We start from the raw sequence: 23,927 nt of genomic DNA on the forward strand, positions 1-23,927 counted from the left end.
CAAGTATAAGAAATAAGGGCTCCGGGTACGAGATTGAATGGGTGCTTGATGTAACGCGGTATGCAGAACTTTTAACTGAGAAACATTTTGTTAGAGAAATATCAAGAAAAAACCTGCGCGTCTTAAATGATGGAATATACCATGGAAATGTGCAAGAGGTTGGAGCGAGGACTAACTTTCAGCTTATCTTACATCATACTTCCATGATTCCAAATCGATCGATTTTTCCAGTGAATATGAATTAGTATGTAACCAATATAGGTTTGTGTTCTATGGTGTTTATTAACTTTATTAAATGTTCGTTGTACTTAAGTGACCCCTTAAAAATCTCTTCTTGGCGGCCGATGTACATTATGAAGAACGGATAGATTTACACTGCGCACTGGGGAACAATCTAGTTTTAGCTCTCGCACACGAAGCTCATGCTCGAAATAGCTGTGCATAAACCATAGCATTCTAAACTACGCCATCAATATCTAAGTTAGCGTTAACAAGATCTCTATTTATAACGAGGCAAAACGCATTAATCATAAGTTATCTAACAAGAATACTTGTAGGATTGCGCGCTCGTTGTAACTTATTTTATGCCTCGCATACGTCTAGTGTGCAAGATGTGGGCGGCACCTGATACGTTTATGATAAGCAAGCCCATTCAAGCACCAGTTATTATGGCGTCTGAGACGTGAAAGTTGACCTCACGTACGAGTATCTTTGTTATAAAGATTATTACCAAATCTGTGAGATAACGAAACCTTTTAGACAAGATTATCCCAGAAAGAGCAATCATTTATTACGTAAAAACAAAACCCACAATCTAGTGATCTTAAAATGATTCTTGTCGACTGGAATCCGTATCGAATCATGTCGAAACGTAATGCGCTTATGCATTAGGCTTTGATATTCCTTTTTCTATCATTCATCATGGTACATACACCGGTATTCACATGGAATGTGAAAACTAGTTTTACCAGCTGTTCCTACGCAAAGCAACTTTAAAATCTATTTTTGTTAATTCTTTCTTTTGAATCCTATAAAACGCTAATATTTTCAGAACACTTATATAAACATTCATATTGTTATCTTCAAAGATTTTAATGCAGTTCTTCCTTTAATCCGTTAAAAGCACCCATAAACTAGAAAGACGTGTCTCCAGGCATTTATCCCTCACTCTGTACGAGAAACAGAGATGTTGACCTTTTTGTTTCACCAGCAATTTATTTGCAACCAATCTTCTTTCTCGAAACTTAATTTTTTTTCGGGTATTAATCTTCTCATTGTTTTGTTTTCATTACAGTCCCACTAAATGATGAAGCCTTTTCTCTTCACATGCCTCTTTTATCATTCAACAAGAATCATGTAGAATTAAGGCAGTAAAACCATACATTTTTTCACCTTGTTCGCGGTGCCCCTGAGGCGATGACCAACCTTGTGAACAGCAATTAGGCCTAACAAGATAATAAAAACAACATGTGTAGATTATAAGTCTATAAATAGAAGAAATATAATAAGACATGAAAGATTTTGTCGGTTAACACGGGGGAACCATTACTAGCAGGAGACGCGCTTCAAGCATTTTTATTGGCAACGAAATCGCCCTTTTATGATTTTTACTACTATTACCACCCTCCAATACCATCATCATACAGAGTTTATTATAATGCATTCAGTATGAGTTGATCGTTTATTATCAATAAGTATTAATGATTATTACTCATGGTTAAGACAAACTGAATACTGGAAACTAGACGTGAAGGAATTCGACTGCATTCGTGTGAGAATAGAGCGATATTTGGATGAATTTTAACAACGAAAAATTCTCATTTTGTCACTCTATTTAATGTATCTATATCACCAAAAAAGTAAGCAGGGTCTAAAGTCCAAGGTGTTTGGAGCGGGTGCCTTAATACCCTACATAAATGTCATTACATGTACAGCCCATCCCTATCAGCACTGTAAGTGATATCGTGCCAGCCGTACGTGAACTTTTCTAATTCTTTTGCTATGTTGAATGTGAAAGATTACACATTGGTAATAACTTGACTAAAATCGTGCAAGAAATGAGTAACTTTATTCCAGATTTCTAATGCTGCTCGTAATGAAATTTTAACGGAGTAAAGGAAAGAGGTTGAGCCGGAAAACTAAAAATCTAGTTAAACCAACCAAAAAAGGAAGGCTTAGAGAAAATACTGTGAACACAGCCATTCAAGATGTTTACGTTTTAAACAAACACACTCATTAAGAACATTTCTAACCAGCTTATGATGTTATCCATAAAAACTATAAATCTTCACAAGTAAATACCTTTGGGATTTTAATTTCTGCTGTATAAGACAAATGTTTGAGGATAACATACGACAACAGTATGTGACAGAGTACGTGTGGATTGAGAGAGAGAGAGAGAGGAATGTAGACTGATTTAAACTGATAGTGTCTGGTGTGGGCGTAAATGACGCTTCGTTACGTATAATAAGGTATCCACTGTTAACTTTGAATTGCCTGAACAGGATGCCAGTTGATTTTTTCTTTAACGGATACCAGATAACCAGAAATCGAGGGCATCAAATGCTAGTTGATAATGCCTGGAGATTTAAGAAAAGAGGGATTGGTAAAATATCAACTATCTTAAAGTGCTTTGTGGGCACAAACGTTCAGCGTATCGGTTTTCAGTAATTGACGTGGCCGTGACCCAAGATATCGCATGTTTTCTACCGAGCTTTAATATCACTTTAACATAACAATTGACTCAGTTGGTTTCAGAGGCCGAAGAAAGTGCTTGCTCGCTCAAAATGGAAGTTTTAAGACCCTCTACGCCGATGCCATTAGGACAAGCATTGACAAGGTATGATTGTTACCAAATGCAGCGCCACTCGTCAGATTCGCTACCACCTTTGCAACCATTGGCCGAAGAAAATAATAACTCCAAAAAATCGTGCGCCAGAAGAAATCAGAAGGTTTGTCAGACAACACGTATCAAACCCAGACGACATATCGTTAATTCTCGAGAAGGAGAAAGCGTGGAAATCATTGCTTTGTCGAAGTCAAAAAAAGGCGAAGATCTCTACAATGGGGAACATTCAAAAACTGTTTTACCTGAACTGAACTCAGAAAGATTACTTGCCGGTAGAGAGGAAAATGATAATTTATTTATTGAATCAACCATGGAATTCAAATGTAAAAAGAAAACCAACCTCCCCTCACAGGTGCTAACACGAAGTATCAATCAATACTGGCAAAGTACAGGAGCAAAAAACGAATCATCATCACAATCTTCGAACAGCGCTGGCTTACCAACTGTAGCTGGAAACGCGAAAAACAACCTTAACATGAACTATAACAGTTGCAAAACAACAGCACTACAACAACATATCCAACAACAAGAGAAAGATTATGACTCTGCATCGATTAAAGCCGACATCTTCCATCGCTGGATAAAGAGCCAACAGGAGTAATGCTATTTCAAAATGGTTAATGGTTATGCTTTTATCAAACTTGCTTTCAGTGTGTACACAGTAAAAGAGATTTAGAACAAGGAGTAAATAGGCTGTCACAATGCGCAAGCTTTTGATGGATTCAATGTCAATCACATTTTGTTGAACTTTGGTGAAATATTCACCGTTTGTTTTTGTGTGGTTTAACGATTGCGCTCTTAAGAAAACAGCAAAAATAATTTGTAATTTTGGTTTTTAAAAAATTTATATTTTGTTAAAAAGCTTTTTTTTCTTGCACACCCAAAGTCGTTTATCAAGTATGATTTGCGCCAATTTTTTCCCTGCTTTTTTTTTTTTTTTTTTCTTTTCTTTTCCGCAAGCGATCTAGTGTGTGTTAAGAGGCTGGCACTTGAACAAAACAATGAAAACGAGAGAGAGGTATGTGGAATCAAACTATTTTCAATTCACATATCTAAGGCTAGCGCGAAACTAACTGTAATCTGTACTGCGAATAGTCTTTCAATGACCGTTATACGTACAAAATAGCGGACAAACGGCGAAAAACAAATGTAACGGCGCAGTATATTGAAGAATGTCGTAAAATATGTCAATATTGAGTGAGTAAAATGACAGTTATTTATGAGAAATCACTTGTGAGTACTGTTTCTTGTGATATATTTGTTCTTAAAATCAGTCAATTTCGATAAAGGTGTTGGGATTGCTCAGATCAGTAGGGATGGTGAAGGGGGGGGGGGGGAGGAGGGGGGGGAGGAGGGAGGGGTTGTAAATATTAAGGCGTTGGCCGCCTGCACATCGCGTGAGATGAAGACGTTATGTGCACGGCTTGTTCCTTAAACCGAGTAAATCTCAGCCAAGATTATCTCGGGTCGCGCACATAACGCAACAGAATTGGCGAGAAAAAGTCATCAAAAACTCATTAGTCGACATGTGAACACGTAAGAATTGTTTTGCCAAAGAACAGCGATGATTCTCGTCTCATCAACAGCTGACAAATGCATTTTTTAAACTCATTAACTACACATTTTAAAGTACAGCTTAATTAAACATTTTGTCTTCTTTCAAAGATTATGTCAAAGTCTCGCTATTCATTACTTTGCAAATTAAAGGATAAAAAAGATAAAAACCTTTGGGAAAAAATGAGGAAAAACAAAAAATCCAAGACCACAAAATTGAAAAGGAAGCGATAAGAATCTCGTAACGCTGACCGGAAGTCAAAAATTTTTAATAAGGATTTTTTCAAGAGACTCTTTACTTTAAATACGAAGACTTGCAAACCTAAGAAAAAGATGTGCAAAACCACACGCTCTGCGCTACCCCAACAGTCCAAGATCATGATATCCTGCATGCTTGCTGCGTTGGTTGCTATTGGTAACGGTTTTTGTGTATCCTAAGGTCATGAATTCTTTCTGAGTGGAACTATATGATACGAGATTTAGTCGATAATGAATCTTTTTATTTGGGTTGAAAATAGAAAATTGTTTTCTGTTTGGGTTAATTTTTAATCCAGTCCTGAAGAATGTCTGCTGGGAATAACATATTTATACTTTCTAGAATATTTACTATTAAGAAGAAAGCACATATGATATAAGTGATTAAGTTAGTAATTAAATCAAGGTCGTTTGGCCTATTGTGCGTGGGAGGTTTTGGTGTTCGGCTCAACTCCAAAAATTTGCACGACGCATGCGCAGTTCATTTTAACTTGAGCTCGAGCTGCAGTTTTTGTCCTCTAGAAGAATCGTTTATCAAGGTTAATAACTGTGTTTTTTAAATGAAGTCTTGTGAAAACGAATGAAGGTTTGTTATAGCCTCAATTTATCAAGATAAAGTAGGGGTTGGTTATAACGTGTACCAACCAAACTACAGCTGCTTCTTACAGGATATGATTAAAACACTTCTATTTGCGCGCGCACAGTTCTTTCCTCAGAGATCATTGAAATACACACGTATTTTATAAAGCCTATTACTTGCTGACTAAGCCAGGACTCAGCAAATAACTCATAATACACATATTGACAATATACCCCGTGCAGCACGTCGGAATGCAGCTCAAGTTGGAGGACATAACAATAGGTTTCCAATTCTCAGGAGATTGAAATTCTTTTGTTTTGTCCTCCAAATCGAGCTGCTTTGACGTCACATGGAAGGGTTTTATTAGTTTCAGATTACCCGACTCGTGTCTACTTGTTAGAAAAACTCGAAGTAGAACTCAAGAAGCTGTACTTAGGTTTAGGCCTCTTGCTCTTGCGTAATCATGCGTCTTTCCATTAATGTTGTACGGCTTCACTTGGAAAACAAAACGAGAAAAATCCGGCGAAAAATGAAAAAGAAAAAGTGCGTAATGATGAGTGAAAAAAAAATTTGGAATAAAGTCAAGGAAATTAAAAAAAAAAACACTGAGATAAAAAACTTGTTTTTCCAAGATATAGAAAGCTACATGTAACTCTAGACTACAATAATTCGTAGCTCAATTCTTGAAATACTTATAAGAAAGTTTGCTTGTTTTTTTTTCTCTCTTGATTTTCAGTTTATGTTATCATTCCTCAAGCGTCCCTTCACAATAGAGGACCAAGGTTACAAGATCTAAATATTATGATTACAGCTACAAGTCGAGTGACAAGGCGAGCTGACACATAACTAAGGAAAATTCCATTCTATATAAAGACAAATTTAACTTGAAAGCAATTTTGAATGCTCTTTTATGCGGTCCATATTAATTCTGTGTGCAACTCTATCAAGGTTTGTTCATCAAAGGAGATTTCTTAGACCAAAGATATCGTTAAATATCGATTGTTATCAAAAAGGAAAGAACGTAGTTAAAATATTTACATTCCTTGTCTTGCACTAATTCCACAATGCAAATATTAGTTAAGTCAACTGCAAAGTACGAGCAATTTCGTGTGATGAATGTAGAAAAGAGGTAGGTGTAAAACATCCACAAAACTGCATAAAAATCAATAAAGATTCAATATAATTTCAACTTTTAAAAAACATCCCGAAAGACGTCAATGATCTTTGAACCGTTTTCTTACACAAGATGTAAACTAGAAAGTAATACTTGAAAAACAAGCTGTGACATGATATAATATCCCAGAACCACCTCGGGTCACGCTTAATGATTACGACACAAAACACTAGTCAGGTTCTTTTCTACCACAGGAATCTAGAAGTATGGTCCTATCAATACAATATCAATGAGGTGATGTTTTCCCATTTTAGACCACATGTCATGCCCTTGAATGTTATTTCTTTGTTTAATGGTAATGCTTATGAAGATGTCATTATTGGATGGCACTACTGAAGAAAAATAACATATGCCATTCAATCATTCTCGTTCCCAGAGCCTGTGCTAGCCTTCCGCTAGTTGGCAATAGTTCAGGCTCTGTGAACGAGAATGGCATTCACTGGCATTCAAACATCACACCCAAGTTTAATGGAATACAGTCCAATATTTACAAAATTTATGATACAGATGAACAAAAGTCATAGATTTGATTGCTCGTCTTGAGATGTCTTAAGGGTCACATCCATGATCCAATTGTTTATCATGGCTTTCTTGATCGGGTCCAAGCTGTTGTCACTCTTCAGCACCAGTCCCTCATCATCCGACTCAATTAGGTCTTCAGCCACGTGATGTCTTGGTTCGTTGTCATGGTAATGCCATGGTGATTTGCCATTGCACGTGTGCAGCTCGTGCTCTGGTTCCTCGGGTACCGGTTGCAAGGTTCCCAACGTTTCCATACGTCCATTATCGTGATTCATGACAAACACGACATGTCTGCTCGTGGGACTCAGTTCCTTCCAATCCCATTCATTCTCTTCATCCCTTTCACTCCCATTCAACTGACTTATTTCTTTCATCATATTCTCATTGTCGTAGCTTGGTTCAGTTGACCTGCTAGATGAGGAAGTCAAAGTATGATGAATGTGTTTCACCATCTTGCTTGGCGAGAACGGAATCTTCCAGGATTGTGCTATCGTCTTTCCAGCCCCAACAGATGGCAACTCCTTTACTGTGTTTCTTTGCTTCACTTCATTCTTTTTAGCTATTTTATTGTCTTTAATCTTATCTTGACTTGGTTTTGGTAGCTTGATGCTGTTTGCTGAGCTGATATTTGGAGAGGAAAAACTACGGTGAAGTAATCTTCTTCCAGCTTTCAAAGGAACATTATTTCCTGATAGACTTTGTTGTAAATCCTTCGAGCTGTGTGAGCGAGGAAAGCGTGGAGGTCTCGGATGTCGTTGCTCTTTCAACTTAGAGCTGCTGCTTTGAAAAAGATCATTTCCAAACGGTTTTTGTCCCTTAGCAGGAACGACGCATCGTAGATCCACTGGTGGTATTGGTTGAGTAGGAATGCTCTTGAATCCCAAGGGTCTTGTTTTATTATAAAGTATCGCACTATTCTTCTTTCCTTCTGGTACGCGTGCTTTATCTAGCATGACTCTTGCACAAGCAAGATCTTGGTTTGGAGGATTTAGACTCCAAGTTTCCTTGTAATTTATAGAACAAGCGTGGTCGTTTTTTTCTAGAGAGTTCTGAGGTGAGGGAGTTTCAGGACATAATGAACTTGCTGCAGTAAGCACCATGATGAACACTTTGATCAAAGTGTTAATGAAACAAGAGCCCTGTAATGTAAATATTAACACGAGCCGGTATAGTAACCTGGTGATATGACGGAAGCAATTCAATATGTCATGTCAAAACCTCCCCACACATAGGATACCTAACGTCGACTAGTGTTTGTTTCTGTGATAAATAATCCACCTTTGCCCTTGAACTGTCAACAAAAATAGAATCATAAATCAAGCTTGACGCACCGTGATGAAAATATTCACAGATATGAGGCCATATTGACAGCCTATGAAAACACTTACTCCAAGGAAACGGTAGAGATATAAAAGAATAACCAAGAGGCAAGCGTTGAAATGCACTAAACACTAGCCAAGTAAACACCGACAAAGATGGCATTAAACCTGTAATTACTTTTGATTAAAACAAGATTATTGTACTCGTCTAACGTTTTGAATTATTGAATCAATTAAACATGAAATAGAGCTCACAATATTGAATTAGTAAACCCAGTCGTTTATTTTGCCCGTCAGTAATTGTTTTAGAATTTTGTAAAAAGGTAAGGCAAGGCCTAGTCTGTACCAACCATGGCAGACATGTTGAAGGGTAGAATTAAGAATTTCGAGGTTGAAGAAAAACCCGGCTCGAGTTGCCATTGCAGTGCATTGTGAGACTGCTTTAGTAACCAGAGTATCAGACTGATACTGACAGTCACATTTCGCAAGAACTGAGACTATGAAAAAAAGGCATTTTACGACTGGGCTGCCATAGGCGACCCAGTAAAAAGTTTTGAATTTTCACGTTTTGAAAGGCCATGCATAATCTTAATGTATAGCAAAAACACGCCCAACTGCTAAAACCTGTTTTCCTCTTCTAAATGCCCGAATTTTGAGTGTTTTTTATTTTTGGAAAATCCGGAACCGCACATAGATGGACTGGACTGGACTTCGTTTAGCTGGATTGTACGGAACGTAGACGCTTTTTAACGCCGAATTTGCAGCTTTTAGCCTATGATTTTTATTTCATCATAAATAACTATTGATTCTATCCTGAAATTTTGCACACAAAAAATGCAAAATGTTTTTTTATGTTTTCCGTGGCACTGGTTGCAGTCCTGTGAAGCCGGTCAGCGTCAAAGGTTTTTCAAAGGACTGTATACATCATGTGTCTATAGGTGACTCTGTGAATTGTAACAGATTTTTACGTCTATTTTTACTCCATTATTGAGATAAATTGGATATTACTTGGATGTGACTGGATTGGATTGGTTGTGACTGAAAAGGATTGCAAGTGACTAGACCTCGGTCTGTGACTGGAACTTAAATCACCAAAAAACGTTTTTCTTGAATTTTCACGTTTTGAAAGGCCATGGATAATCTTAATGTATAGCAAAAACATGCCCAACTGCTAAAACTTGTTTTCCTCTTCTAAATGCCCGAATTTTGAGTGTTTTTTATTTTTGGAAAATCAGGAACCGCACATAGATGGACTGGACTGGACTTCGTTTAGCTGGATTGTACGGAACGTAGACGCTTTTTAACGCCGAATTTGCAGCTTTTATCTTATGATTTTTATTTTATCATAAATAACTATTGAATCTATCCTGAAATTTTGCACAAAAAAAATGCAAAATGTTTTTTTATGTTTTCCGTGGCACTGGTTGCAGTCCTGTGAAGCCGGTCAGCGTCAAAGGTTTTTCAAAGGACTGTATACATCATGTGTCTATAGGTGACTCTGTGGATCGTTACAGATTTTTACGACTAATTTTCCTCCATTAAGATGCTGTTAACATAAATTGGATGTTATTTGGATGTGACTGGAATGGATTGCAAGTGACTGGGCCTCGGTAAGTGACTGGAGCTTGAATCACAAAAAAAAGTTTTGAATTTTGACATTTTGAAAGGCCATGGATAATCTTAATGTATAGCAAAAACATGCCCAATTTCTAAAACTTGTTTTCCTCTTCTAAATGCCCGAATTTTGAGTGTTTTTTAATTTTGGAAAATCCGGGACCGTAACTGGATGGAATAGACTGGACTTCGGTTGGTTGAATTGTACCGTAATATAGACGATTTTTACGCCGAAATTGCAGCTTTTATCCTATGTATTTATATATTATATGTATTTACGTTTTGAATTGAGCATTTTGATTTCAAAGCGAGCTATACAATTCCCGTGCAAATGTGCATGTTTATGAAACATCATCGCACAACAATCTAATTACGTAAGCCAAAATCTGGACCGGAACTGGAATTGGAGTTCCAGATTGAGCTTTTTATCAGTTCTACTTGATCAGTATTTTTGGAAACTCAACCAACTAAATCCTCCATGCAAGTTGAAAACAGGTTCTCTACTCTCCACCCCCCCACATCCCCCCCCCCCCCCCCTCCTTCCAGGCATCCCAGTATCGATCATTTATTTTATTCGATTTTGACCCAAGTTATTCGATCATTTATTCTATTCGATTTTGACCCAAGTTATTCGATCATTTATTCTATTCGATTTTGACCCAAGTTATTCGATTATTTATTCTATTCGATTTTGACCCAGTCTATTCGATCATTTATTCTATTCGATTTTGACCCAAGTTATTCGATCATTTATTCTATTCTATTTTGACCCAGTCTATTCGATCATTTATTCTATTCGATTTTGACCTAAGTTATTCGATCATTTATTTTATTCGATTTTGACCCAAGTTATTCGATCATTTATTCTATTCGATTTTGACCCAGTCTATTCGATCATTTATTCTATTCGATTTTGACCGAAGTTATTCGATCATTTATTCTATTCGATTTTGACCTAAGTGTTTCGATCATTTATTCTATTCGATTTTGACCCAAGTTATTCGATCATTTATTTTATTCGATTTTGACCCAAGTTAGTCGATCATTTATTCTATTCTATGTTGACCCAAGTTATTCGATCATTTATTCTATTCTATTTTGACCCAAGTTATTCGATCATTTATTCTATTCGATTTTGAACCAGATTTTGATCGAAAACCCTTTCCCTTCTCCCCTTGCTTGGGTCCGAATACCTGTGTTTTCCATAGTATTCTCGGATTCACTTTCGAGATTGTATGCTTTAAATTTGCTATGAAAATGTAAACTAAATAGCTTTATACACTATATCAAACCTGAAATAGCTGACTAAAAACGCATGACCCCCCAAAAATGTTTGCATAATTTAATGCAGCCCCTTATTTTTGGTGGAACAAGAAGGTATGGCCCCCTCCCCATTTGCACCAGCCCACCCCCCTCTAATAAATGGCCGGTCCCTTACGTCTATTTTTACTCCATTATTGAGATAAATTGGAAATTATTTGGATGTGACTGGAATGGATTGCAAGTGACTGGGCCTCGGTAAGTGACTGGAGCTTGAATCACAAAAAAAAGTTTTGAATTTTGACATTTTGAAAGGCCATGGATAATCTTAATGTATAGCAAAAACATACCCAACTTCTAAAACTTGTTTTCCTCTTCTAAATGCCCGAATTTTGAGTGTTTTTTTATTTTGGAAAATCCGGAACCGTACATGGATGGAATGGACTGGACTTCGAATGGCTGGATCGTACGGAACGTAAACGTCTTCTTACGCCGAATTTGCAGCTTTTAGCCTATGATTTTTATTTTATTACAAATAACTAGTGATTCTATTCCTAAATTTTGCAAAAATAAATGTAAAATTTTTAAAGATGTTTTTGGATCGTGGCACAGGACTGCTTATACATCATGTGTCTATAGGTGACTCTGTGGATCGTTACAGATTTCTTACGACTAATTTTCCTCCATCCGAAATAAAAATTAGAAATCGGGAACATATTCTTTTATTTTTGGCAAGTCTTTTAACGTAAGCGCTCTATACCTGAAGTCCAAGAAATCCTGGCATAATAGTTCTTCGCCGCAGGCCAGAAGAAACGCAGGCTCAAAGACTTATTCTCTCGAAAAGGCCTGGTACCTAGTGTAAAATATTTGATATTACACTTTGTATTACAAGATTTAAACCCTTAAAATCAAAGTTATAATGAATAGCTATCTACTTAGCTTATGTCTTCTAGGGACATTACTTGAACTAGTATCAAGTAGTAGTAGCGATCTATCGGGTGGTCTTGGAGATCTGGCGAAGATTTTGGCGGAACTTTCAGGCGGAAGTCAATGCGCTTTTAAATGTCCAAAAGGTAAGGAAAAAGAGCTCTAAAAACTATCTATCACAACGTTCTGGAGGTACTATAAAACCGAGGAGCTAGTGGATACTCAAATGATTAATATTAACTTCAATCTTGAGTAGTTTCATGACTTGGTTACTTCGAAGACAAATTTAAATTTAAACTTTTTGATTGGCTTTTTATAAAGTCCGTTTCCAAGAAAATTATGAAGTTGAAAAGAAGAGTTTGAAAACTCTTTTGATCACATTTAAAGACTTTAAAAGCTTATTGTTTCAATGTTTGGACTTTATTAACCGTGTTATTAAAACTAATTTTGGAATGTTGTGTTGAAACAATATTCATAACGAGATCGCCATCACCTGTATCAAAGCAACATGCAAAACTTGACTGTTAGTAATTACGTTATCACAATATAAATATTCAATGTCTTTTCATGTGTTTTACTTTAGATTTAATATTCTTAAGAAAAATTTTAGGAAATATTTCAACTTTCCTCTTAAAATTGTCACTGTATAGTGACTTGGTTAGATGTGATTGGCTCTTTATCCCATACCAGAGCTCATTATTATTCATGTTCACAAGCCTGGTTAAACACAGCTGTATCAAAGATTTTTTAAATTCATTAGCTGAATAAACTTCAGAGTAATTTAGATTTCATATTTTTGCACCTGTTTTAATGAGACTCACTGTTGTGCTTTTACATGAAGATATAGAAATATAGATAAGTTATAGTGCTTGGGAACGAGGGTATTCCGGGCGAAAGCCCTTGGAATTAAATTCGGAAAAATTAATTTCCGACCTCGCTGGGAATCGAACCCACGACCTTCGGAATTGTACTACCGATGCTCTACCAGCTGAGCTGCTCTCAGTCTGACCTCTGGCTCAGCTGGTAGAGCATCGGTAGTACCCTCGTTCCCAAGCACTGTAACTTATCTATATTTCTATATCTTCATGTATTTCATAAGTGCTACGCGGTCCACATATTCTCATGTTGTGCTTTTACTTGAGTTTCATTCAGCTGATAAAAGTCTTTGAATCTCATTATCTGCTCCTGATGGCATTCACACACTGACCACCATGTGCTGTCAGCAAGAAAAAATTGTATTGAAAACTTGTGAATGATGTCAAGTAAAACCAAGAAATCTTCATCAGAATTAGAACTGCTCTTTTGATGAGCTACTGTATTATACATTTCTAACTGGAGAATCCATGTAAAAATTGTGGTCACCTGCATTTTATCACATTTAATATAGCTTTTATATTTCTGGATCCTAGGAAAGACACCAATTTCAAATCCAAGTCATACACCTTCTAGCAACGGTTGTGGTTCAATGGGATTACAGGTAATACATTTTAAGTTGTATATATTTTGCTTCACATTTTTGACAGACAGTGAAAACAACCTCAGGGCTGATCAAAGTTAGGGCAATACCGTTAGGGGTACCTTGTTAGGACACAGCTAAATCACAGATTGAACCCTGAAACAACCTCCAGGCAGATCTAAGTCAGGGCACACCTGACTTACAGATTGAACCCTGAAACAACCTCTGGGCTGATCAAAGTTGGGGCATAATTTCTGTTTTAACATGGTCTGTGTATCTTTATATTCCAGATAGACACAACAAACCTACCAGGTTTTACAGAATGCTGTAATATCCATGATAAATGCTACGACACATGCAACAGCGATAGAAACCAGTGTGACGAAGACTTCAAGTCTTGTTTAGATAATGTTTGCCTCATTGAAGGGCTCGGTAGGAAACTCAGTGAAAAGGAATTAAAATTATGTGAGACTTCATCAGATTTGTTTTATTCCGGCACCCTGGCATTAGGATGTATGGCTTATAAAGAAGCTCAGAGAAATGCTTGTTTATGTGATGGAAGAACAATTACAAAGAAAGAAATGGAAGAATTGGAAAAAATGGAACGTGGAGGTGAATTATGAAAGATTTATTGGAATGTTATATAAGCGTATTTCTATATTTAGTCTTTTATTTATTACAGTTATATCATCAGTAAAATCCTGAATTTTTGATTGGAATTTAGGTTAATAGGTTTCCTGAATTTTTTACCAATTGACCAATTTTTGATCCAATTGGCATTGAACAACAATTTTGAAAAAATTATTCGATTATTTATTGAAGCCTAATACAAGATTGTGAACCAACTTTTTACATAAATAAAATTTTATGTCAGTGTTTTCTTGCTATTATAAAATTACTGCTATTATAAAATAACTGCTCTAAATCTTGCATACTGATTGGTTGGGAGCACGTGCTCTATGAGAGCACACAGCACACAGCACGCACTTACACTTTCAGTTTTGTCATTCATGTAATTTGTATTTTATCTTAAAAAACTTGCTTGCTGTGCTGTGTGGAGTTATGAAGCACTTTGGGGATTGGCAGATAACTTGAGAAGTGTCAAGAAGCACTTGTCCTATGCGTCGTGTTTCTCCTAACACTAAGAAGTCTTCTCTCAGTTTTCTGCCAATCCCCGCTTGCTTTAAAAAATGCACATAGCACGTGCGCTCGTTCTCTATTTCTTTAATAGAATAGTAGAGAATTATTAACTAACCTGTCTCTACTTCTTGTTATCCCAAGGGTCTTGTCTTTGCTTCTGGATAAAACTATCAACCTTTATATCCAGTAGCTTCTTTAGGTCCTTCAAAGGTGTTTTACTTTCACTTGGGGTCTTGGGTATTCCAAGCCGTCGTCTTACTTTGGGTAGTCTCATCAGGATGTTTTGGCCAACACCATATCCAGCAGATGCTGCCCAGTAGAGACTCATAGCCTAAGTGTTGGATATACTAGTTATACAATGGTTTTGAACAGCATACCATGAAATATACCATGAATCACTTGCATAGACCCCTAGTCTCCCTTGCATCCGTTTTTAGTGTCGGTCTTCACACAACGCTCCCTCCCCACTAATAATTAAGTACAAAGGACACCAGACAAATTACACTTTACTATATTATTTGTGGGGAGGGAGTGTTGCGTGACGACCGACACTAAAATCGGATGCGAGGGACATTAATAGACCTCTTGCAGTACGTCGGAATGCAGCTCAATTTGGAGGTCATAACAATAGGTTTCCAGTTCTCAGGAGAATGAAATTTGTTTGCTTTGTTCTCCGGCTTCAGCTGCTTCAACATCACATTCTAAGAACTATTAGAAATAAAGTCAAATGACTGCCCGCCTCTCTCCAATGCAACCCAAGTCTCGTATTCCCGCTGTGTTATGTGTGAGAAGAGTTTCTAGTGGATTCTTTAATGTGCTTCAAAGGTTTTCTATAAAAATTAATTTTCAAATTCCAATCATGCACGCAGACCACAGGTTTATTAGCTACAGTACTGACTATCTTTGTGCTACCCTGAGTGCTGTATTCATTACTCACACAAGGGACCTGGGAAGCCAGGAATATCATAGCAATAGACATGGTCCGCAGAGAGTTAGTGAATATTCGCTGATTTCTTGATGGCTGCTGACGGCGCAGTGCATGAATCTGTATAAAAATGAAGTTATTGATAACTATTAGTGATGATGATGATGATGATGATTGATATAATGAATTTTTTCAATGATCAATTTAACTTTTTTATGAAGGCAACGATGATGGTGGTGATAAATGATGATGATGGTGGCAATAAATGATGATGACAATGAAGATGGTGGTGATGATGATGTTGATAATGATGACAATGAAGATGGTGATGATGATGAAGAGGCTTTTGATGATGCTGCTGCTCTTGTTGATGATGATGATGGTAATGGTGAAGATTGGATAATGGTGTAGTTGATGATGACGATGGTATGATGATCAAGGTGATAATAGTAAAGATGCTGATATTGATTGTGATGGTGACGATGATCAAGATGATAGTGATGCCTGATCTTCTCATTAGAATGATCATAGACTTGAAGAAGAGAAGAAAAACAAAAAACAAAAAAATTAAAAAAAAAAGTGCTTTCTTTTTCCAGCCACATCCTCTTTCCCCAGCCACATCCTCTTTCCTCATTCGTTTTCATAGTGAACATATTAAACCAATGCATTCGGACAAAACCGCTAAACAAAATGTTTTATCAAATTGTTACGCCCCAATACATTTTTCCATTCCAAAAACGTTTCAAAATAAAAGTTAACCAAATATAGGTCTTTTCTACGTTTTTGGACGGAAAGAACTTTCCATGCACACCAACTTTGAACGCGCCGTGTTTAAAACTGGTTTATGTGTCTGCCTTTGTGATCAAAACATTTTTAAAGGAATCATCGATTCGTCAAAACATACCAGTTCAAATGACCAATCAACGCAGGTTAAAACAGACAACTGACCAATCAAAATTAACACAGGTTGACACACGACAACACAACAGGTTATTCGCCGCCTAGCAACGGGTGGAAACAACGCTTTCATATATATTCAGTCAAGAACAGAGAAAAACAATTCTGTTTGCGAAATAAAAAGAACGAAAAACTGAAACGAAAGAATCTTTGCAGTTGGAAAAAATACGATAAAATTTGCAAAATTTCAGTGCAAATGATCCTGGATTTTTAGCAAGAAAATGAGAAAGACAAACAAAGATAGTATCATATTTTTAGAAGTTGTTTTCATTGTTTTTGTTTCTGTATACGAAGTAGAGATAAGACAACTTAAAGATAATAAATTAAGTTTTCGCTCGAAGAACCTTCCTCGAATACTAACGAGTAATAAAAATATCCGTGAGTTTAAGTTCCTTTAAGTTATTTTTGTATTTTGTGGGGTTGGCCAACGCTCGAGATGTTGTCACGATGTAGCGTTAGCCACACCTTGCACGCTTAACCGGTTTCAACTTCAACACAGCCACTCAGAACACAGTAATCAAGACAAACACGCGAAGGTTTAGTGGTGTGGCGATGAGAACAAGTTAACTGGGAGTGAGCAGATTAAATAATACGGATAGTACAGGTGAACACCCATCCACACACAAACGAGGACTCTGATCAGTTATTACTGGTCTAAAGAGTGCTCGTTGGAGCTCTGAGACTCTGTGGAACTCCTTACTTAGGTAAGATTGTTTTTCTTTTTTTCTTACTGCGACGCAAAACTAACGTCCAAAACGTCAGTACAGCTAGAAACGTGTTTACACGGTGTTCAAGGTTCCTTCTGTTCTCATTCACTCGTATTCAACACACGGCCACCGCAGTCTCAACAAGTAACCACTGGTCATTCTTATTCACTTGTCGTATTTAACACACCAATACAGTCTCAATCAGTAACCGCTAGTCATTCTTATTCACTTGTCGTATTTAACACCCCAACACAGTCTCAACTAGTAACCGCTAGTCATTCTTATTCACTTGTTGTATTCAAAACACAAACACACCCGGGCCAACACAGTCCCAACTAGTAACCACTAGTCATTCTTATTCACTTGTTGTATTCAAAACACAAACACACCCGGGCCAACACAGTCCCAACTAGTAACCACTAGTCATTCTTATTCACTTGTTGTATTCAAAACACCGAATTATTTTTTTTAGTTTGTGTTGGGATGTACGAAGGCTATGTTCGGCTCTGTTTAACCCTGTCTGTGAAGCCAGTAATTCAAATCGCATCGCATGTATAACGATCATGTCTTAAAGTGCCCGCAACCTTATTCTAGTTAAGAAGTACTTAGTCGGCTATTTGTCATTATCTTTTCTCGTAGCGCCGGCATAAGTATCATAACGCCTAAACTACCAATACTTTCCAGATCGCATCGCATTTAACGCTCTACCTATCGCAAAAGGATTAACCAAAATTTACATTTTCGGTAATTTTTTATCAAAGTTACGCGCTTCCTAAGTGAATTACTCAAAAAAGTATTTTCCCCCGAATTTTCTTTTCTTTTACAATTTTATCTCAATTGGGTTTCCTTTGAAATAAAAAAAGTATTCCTCGTGCCAAAGTGTTACGGGAATGTTGAGCTCACCGCTTACCTCGATATTAGTCAGGTTAAACAGCCCTACAGCAGCTGGAAGAATCATGAGGGGATCTGGGACTAGAAGATCTGGAAACCACAGGAATCCCTCATTAGACATTTCGGGACAGGAGACGGAAGACTCTAACTCTGAAAAATACAATAATGCAATTTGATTAGTAACTGCGACTCGATTAGACATGGAAAAGGATTTTATAAATAGTTTGGGAGACTTAAGGGTGGATGTATTTTGGATGAAAAATGAAAAATAGGCAGGAAGCAAGCCGTTGGGAAGAAAAGCTTATAATGTCACTAGCAATAAGAACGTCTCCAGTTATGTTCATTATAGTATCACCAGCATTATTATTTACGCCAATATATCCATTACCACCATTATCGTCATCTTATCATTGCCACCATCATCGTCATCTTATCATTACCATCAACATCATTATCATCATTATAATCACCATCACCATCATCATCGTCATCATCATTATCATCATCACCATCGCCATCTTATCATTACCATCAACATCATTATCATCATTATAATCACCATCACCATCATCATCATTATCATCATCACCATCGTCATCTTATCATTACCATCAACTATCACTATCAACAACTACCATCAGTGTTTATTCTCTTTATGATCAGCAATATATATGTTTTTCTATCGGTACAGGAATCAAATTATGACAAGTTCCCCCTCTAAATCTGGATACAAGTGGTGGGAAGGAGATGACAAGACAAAACGCCTTTACACAGAACTACTGGCAGAAAAGATTGCAAGAAGTCCCAAGAAAACCCTCAAGACAAACAGCACATTGACCAGATCTGTCTCCAGCTGCAGTGACTTGAGATCAAGGATTCAAGCTCTTGAGCATCAAGGCAGTAGTCCACCCAGCAGTCCAATCAAGAGGTCAGCTTCTATTAGGAGTTTGAGTTCACTAGAAGAATCAGATTCGTCACACAATGGTACCGGGAAAAAGTATACATTTGAGACAGTTACCATAGATACGCTGGCAAAGCACGAGTACATCAAAAGTCCTAAGAAGAAACCCTTTGGGTCTAAAGAATCATCATCATCATCATCATCATCATCATCACCATCACCACCAACAAGTGGTTCTGATGAAGAATATGAAAAGAAAAGATTCTCCATGCGCAAAACATATGATATGAAGGAAAAGGTACCAAGAGTGACAAGTGGTTTCCATGGTGATCAAAAGAATGGTTTCCAAGGTGATGAGAAAAAGAACCCTTGGGCGTGGTCAAGCAAAGAGAGCACAGTTACAGGCAATAATCCTGATAGATGGAGTTTATCTTTTTCAGATAAGGGTAAGGGACCTGCCACGCCCACTAAGAGCTGTTTCTCACCAAAGACATCACCCAGACTCTCTAGCATTGACTCTGATTCATGGATGAAACCTAACCCTATGTTCATGTTGATGACGTCTTCACAAAAGCCTGAACTCAAGTCATTTGGGTGTCCTGATAACAGCAAAGCCATAGCTAGAACATCCACCCAGAGCGATGTTACCAAAGAGAGGTTTTTAAAGAGTAAATCAAAGTTAGATGAAGTACCAGAATATAAGAGCTCCTCCTCAGAATATGACGTTGCTGATGGTGCAAGCAGTGATGGAGGAAGTGGGGACAGAGCAAAGAACTCGTCGATAACTTTCAAGACACAAGGCTTCAACAGCCAGAAATACAATTTTCAAAGCTCAAGTTCCAATGATGAGGACAGTGGGAGAAATGATAAAGAAACAGGATTCATGAAATCAAGGCAAAAGAGAGAAAGCCAAGCAGGTGATGACAGCAAGAAGGTGCAGGAGAATGCAAGGCTAAAATTCAATCATGTGGATGAAGTTGAGGTACAGATTGATATCAACCAGATCACCAAGAAGTTCCAAGCACTGTGTGAAGAGGTAGAACAATTAGAATTCAAAATGTTTGAGTTTTCTGATGACATTCGTAAACTTAAAATTGGAATTGGCCTTAAGGATGACAGTACCAACTCTGAAAACCAAGTTAGTGAGATCAAGCATCATTACAAACATGCGTTCACACTGGCAGCAGGTAAGGATCTGTTATCAGAGAGAGCAACTGCCAGTGCTCTGTTAATGAAACAGTACAGCTCACCATCGAAGTCTCCAAGATCTATTTCCAAGTTACTCCAAGATACAGGTATTGACAAAGAAATGGCAGAAGCCGATGCAAGAAGATCGCAAGTACTTGAAGAAGAGTTGAGGAAAATCAATGAAAAGGATCTGACTGAAGATGAAATTCAAGAGGTTTTGAGATCAGCAAAGGCAAAATACATTGACCGGTCAAACTATTTAGAAGATATTGGCTTCAGCATCAAGAAAGACAGAAAGAAAGGCTAAAAATACAAAAAAGTACATCCCTTGAAAATAAGGTTTGAAAATCTCATGAAGATAAGTTTTGTTAATTGCTTTTAAGTAGAATATTAATTTACAGCTTTTACAAAAAAAAGTTTGCATCGAGATCAAGTAAAAGTTTCATTCTTTAGAGTAAAGTTTCCTATTATGTCTTTTCTGGTTTCATTGATCAAATTTTCATTGTTTAATTCCAGAAATAATCCATAACCCCAACTGAGGAATTTCTTCAATTTTCTTCCATAAAAACCCTGTTATTTTGTTCTTTGTCTGACCCCCCTACCCCTCAGAAATTCCAAATTCCTCTGTGGGTGGGAGGGAGGGGGAGGGATGGATAATTTCTGGAAATACCCATTGATTTGAGTTACTGATTTTTTTAATTGATGGTAGTGAAAAAGTTTCTTTGTATTACAGTCAGGTTCCATGAATGTTGTTACTTGTACAGTGTTTTTGTCTCTAAACTAGATACTTCTTGTAGATGCTCCAAAAATATGCAAAAATTAAAATTGTGATTTTTAGAAAAAGTCATCATACCTCTGTTTGCCGTCTGCATATAGCTTGTACCTGTCATATTTCTTATTGCTAATGAAATAATAATCCATAATGGTAGCTGTATCCATGGCAACAGAAACATCTTGATTGGGTTGCATCCCTCGTTTTGATAAAGCTCATACATCATGCGGCGATGCTGGGAGAATGTAATCAATTAATAAAATTATAAATGAAATGTACAAGATGGTGTATTAATGATGTGAGATAACTGGATTGTTTTATTATTAAGTTTGGATGTCATGAAGAGGTACTAGTATACACCTTCCTCAGACCCTCCCCACCCCACTTGGATACTTCAATCCCCTCTCCATGGGGGAGGTATGGATATTTTCTGGTACTACTGACAATATGCCCTCCTCAGACCCTCCCCACCTCTTTGAAATTCTAATCCCCCTCCATGGGTGAGGTATGGATATTTTTTGGAACTATACAATATTATGTACTTATTGACTGAGTGGGAGGGCCGTACGGGAAAATATTTGGCTCGAGGTGATGCCGTACGGAACGAGCGCAGCGAGGTCCGTACAAATGACCGAGAGCCAAATATTTTCCCGTACGGCCCGACCTAACTCAGTCAATAAGCATTTTATCATATGACCCTCACGAAAAAATCAATAAAAGAATAAAAGAAAGAAAGAGATAGTAAATAAAAGCTAAAAAAGAGAAAGCGCACGGATTCGAGCAGGGCCGGACGGTTTTTTCCGGCCCGCTTACGTCAACCCGTCCGGCCCCCATCACGTGACTTTTTCCAATGGTTTTATTAGAGCGCGCGTGCAGGGCCGTACGGGTCATATGATAAACCCTCCTCAGACCCTCCCCACCCCTTGGAAATTCCAATCCCCCTCCATGGGGGAGGTATGGACATTTTCTGATACTACACAATATACACTCCTCACAGATGTTCCAATTTGAATTCAATTTATTATCTTGCAAATATACCTTTTTCTTGTAAATTGCATCAAACTGGGCTGCCGTTTTACCCCCTTGCTTGCATTCTGCTGCTATCCTGTATTTAAGAGCTTCAGACATCATTTTCAACGTTGGTTGCAGTAACTCAATCTTTGTCACTAATTTATTCTGCCGTACTGCCAGAGGTAGAGTAATAATAGTCCTAAGAAAGAAAGTCGCCCCAAGGATGACCCCCCACCAAGGTAAATGAGTGAATGAATGAATTGATTCTAGGGTTTGCTGTGCCAAGTAAATTGGCGTGAAGTCTTGTGAGAAGTAGTGAGATATACCAGAACTTGATTGCCGACATGGTTGATTTTTCTGATTTATTAATTTAGGTACCACACATGATGTGCATCGAAGTGTCCATTTATGGTTGATATTGACCTGCAATGTGATAATAAATTAATATTATTCTAATAATAGTAATTTTTATTAGTACTGACCTTCAGATAAAAGACAGTATTCTTGGTTTGCAATCAATCCCAAGAGAGCACTATAACAAAAGGGATGTCCGCCATGTTGGAAGATATAACAAAAGCATTCATTGAAAAATCTTTTGTCAAATTCTTCCAACATGGCGGCTATGACGTCTATTGCAAACGAAGAATTGTTTTATCCCTTTAATAATTCATACTTACGTATTTTCTTTAATAATATTATAGTATTTAACATATCCTTGCGTGTGTGTTTGAATTTTTTCTTGTAAAGAAGTGGTTTAACATTTTATTTTTACTTCGAATTCATAAAGGAAACGAGTAAAAATACATCAAAAATACTCACCAAAGCTTTGGAAATAATAGGAGATGGACGAATTCTCAGCCACCACATAGTTAATATTGTACAAGAGACTTGTCTTTCATGACATTATCCTATTATTTCGAAGAAAATAAGAATTCAAAGCTTCAGACAGATTTGAAGACATCTAAATTTCAAAATGGCCGCTAAAACTATGAGCCACAGGAACCCCAAGGTTTGGGATACCTGTGTTGAAGGCTGTCACTAGGGAGGGGAGGAAACGATGTTTTTATTTTATTTTTTATTTTTTTAATTTTTTTTTGTCGTTGTTGTTTTTTTTGTTTTTTTTTGTTTTTTTTGTCGTTGTTGTTTTTTTTTGTTTTTGTTTTTGTCGTTGTTGTTTTTTTTCGGGAAAAAAATATCGCAAAAAAAGTTAAGTAGGTATCAGTTTTAGGTCACCCATCCAGATACTAACTTCCCTCAACCGGACTTGACTCAGTTTTATTGAAGCCCAAGTTTTATCTACTCGACCACGGTTCCAGGGGAATCAGCATAACAATAGCCGTGAAAACAATTCACCGAATAGACTAGACTTTTTAACATCAAATTTTCAACCGATTCCGTGCGTGGCAGAGATGCAAGGGATCAGCCGATATGGTCTGGGGGCCGGCTGGTCTCTCCCCTGATGCTTCGGCTAGAACATTTTCTTGCGTAATTCGTGCACCCAAGGGCAGAAGGATTTAATCGCCGTCAGGTCCGAAGTCCATACGACGCCCCAGCTCTGCGGATGTCTCGGGGGTATGGCACATTAGAATCGATTTTTTAAAATTTCTTTTGATGGGTTCGAATCCCATCTTGTCCAAATAAGATTTTTTTTTTCCTGGCCATTTTTTATTAGATTTAAAAGCTTAATTGAGAAGTGAATCTCGATCGAAAAAATCGAGCGTAAGCTGTCTGGGAACAGCTTTATGACAAGAGTTTTTACTCCATTTAATAAGAAAGGAAGGAAGGAAGGAAGGAAGGAAGGAAAGAAGGAAGAAAGAATTCGAAATAGGAGGGGAAGGCGGAATAAATAAATTAGAGAATCAGTTGGTCTGATAAAGATTTACTTTTGTATTTCTTAAACCTATGGACAAATGAGGTTTTTTTGCT

The 23,927-nt window shown here is 37.3% G+C and overlaps 3 protein-coding genes across 3 annotated transcripts; 2 read left to right on the forward strand and 1 right to left on the reverse strand.

The window, feature by feature from the left end:
* Nucleotides 1-262: 262 nt before the first annotated feature.
* On the reverse strand, nucleotides 263-22,992 carry LOC116300414 (cytochrome c oxidase assembly protein COX18, mitochondrial). The gene is made up of 7 exons (XM_031709285.2): nucleotides 22,821-22,992; nucleotides 22,029-22,424; nucleotides 21,072-21,225; nucleotides 18,149-18,279; nucleotides 15,587-15,694; nucleotides 14,765-14,980; nucleotides 263-1,445 (listed from the first exon to the last, which is right to left on the reverse strand). Exons 1-6 carry the CDS (start codon nucleotides 22,866-22,868, stop codon nucleotides 14,771-14,773), a joined length of 1,047 nt encoding a protein of 348 aa, XP_031565145.2. The 5' UTR covers nucleotides 22,869-22,992; the 3' UTR covers nucleotides 263-1,445; nucleotides 14,765-14,770.
* Nucleotides 11,991-14,763, forward strand: LOC116300415 (group XIIA secretory phospholipase A2). The gene is made up of 3 exons (XM_031709287.2): nucleotides 11,991-12,199; nucleotides 13,463-13,530; nucleotides 13,800-14,763. Exons 1-3 carry the CDS (start codon nucleotides 12,046-12,048, stop codon nucleotides 14,130-14,132), a joined length of 555 nt encoding a protein of 184 aa, XP_031565147.2. The 5' UTR covers nucleotides 11,991-12,045; the 3' UTR covers nucleotides 14,133-14,763.
* LOC116300413 (uncharacterized) lies at nucleotides 16,992-21,271 on the forward strand. The gene is made up of 2 exons (XM_031709284.2): nucleotides 16,992-17,235; nucleotides 18,821-21,271. The coding sequence occupies exon 2, from the start codon at nucleotides 18,831-18,833 to the stop codon at nucleotides 20,523-20,525; it is 1,695 nt and encodes a 564-aa protein (XP_031565144.2). The 5' UTR covers nucleotides 16,992-17,235; nucleotides 18,821-18,830; the 3' UTR covers nucleotides 20,526-21,271.
* Nucleotides 22,993-23,927: the final 935 nt, after the last annotated feature.

This window comes from Actinia tenebrosa, unplaced genomic scaffold, assembly GCF_029948245.1.
Source record: "Actinia tenebrosa isolate PJP-AT-01 unplaced genomic scaffold, QUT_ActTen_1.0 PGA_scaffold0__85_contigs__length_37466705, whole genome shotgun sequence".
Classification (NCBI taxonomy): domain Eukaryota; kingdom Metazoa; phylum Cnidaria; class Anthozoa; order Actiniaria; family Actiniidae; genus Actinia; species Actinia tenebrosa.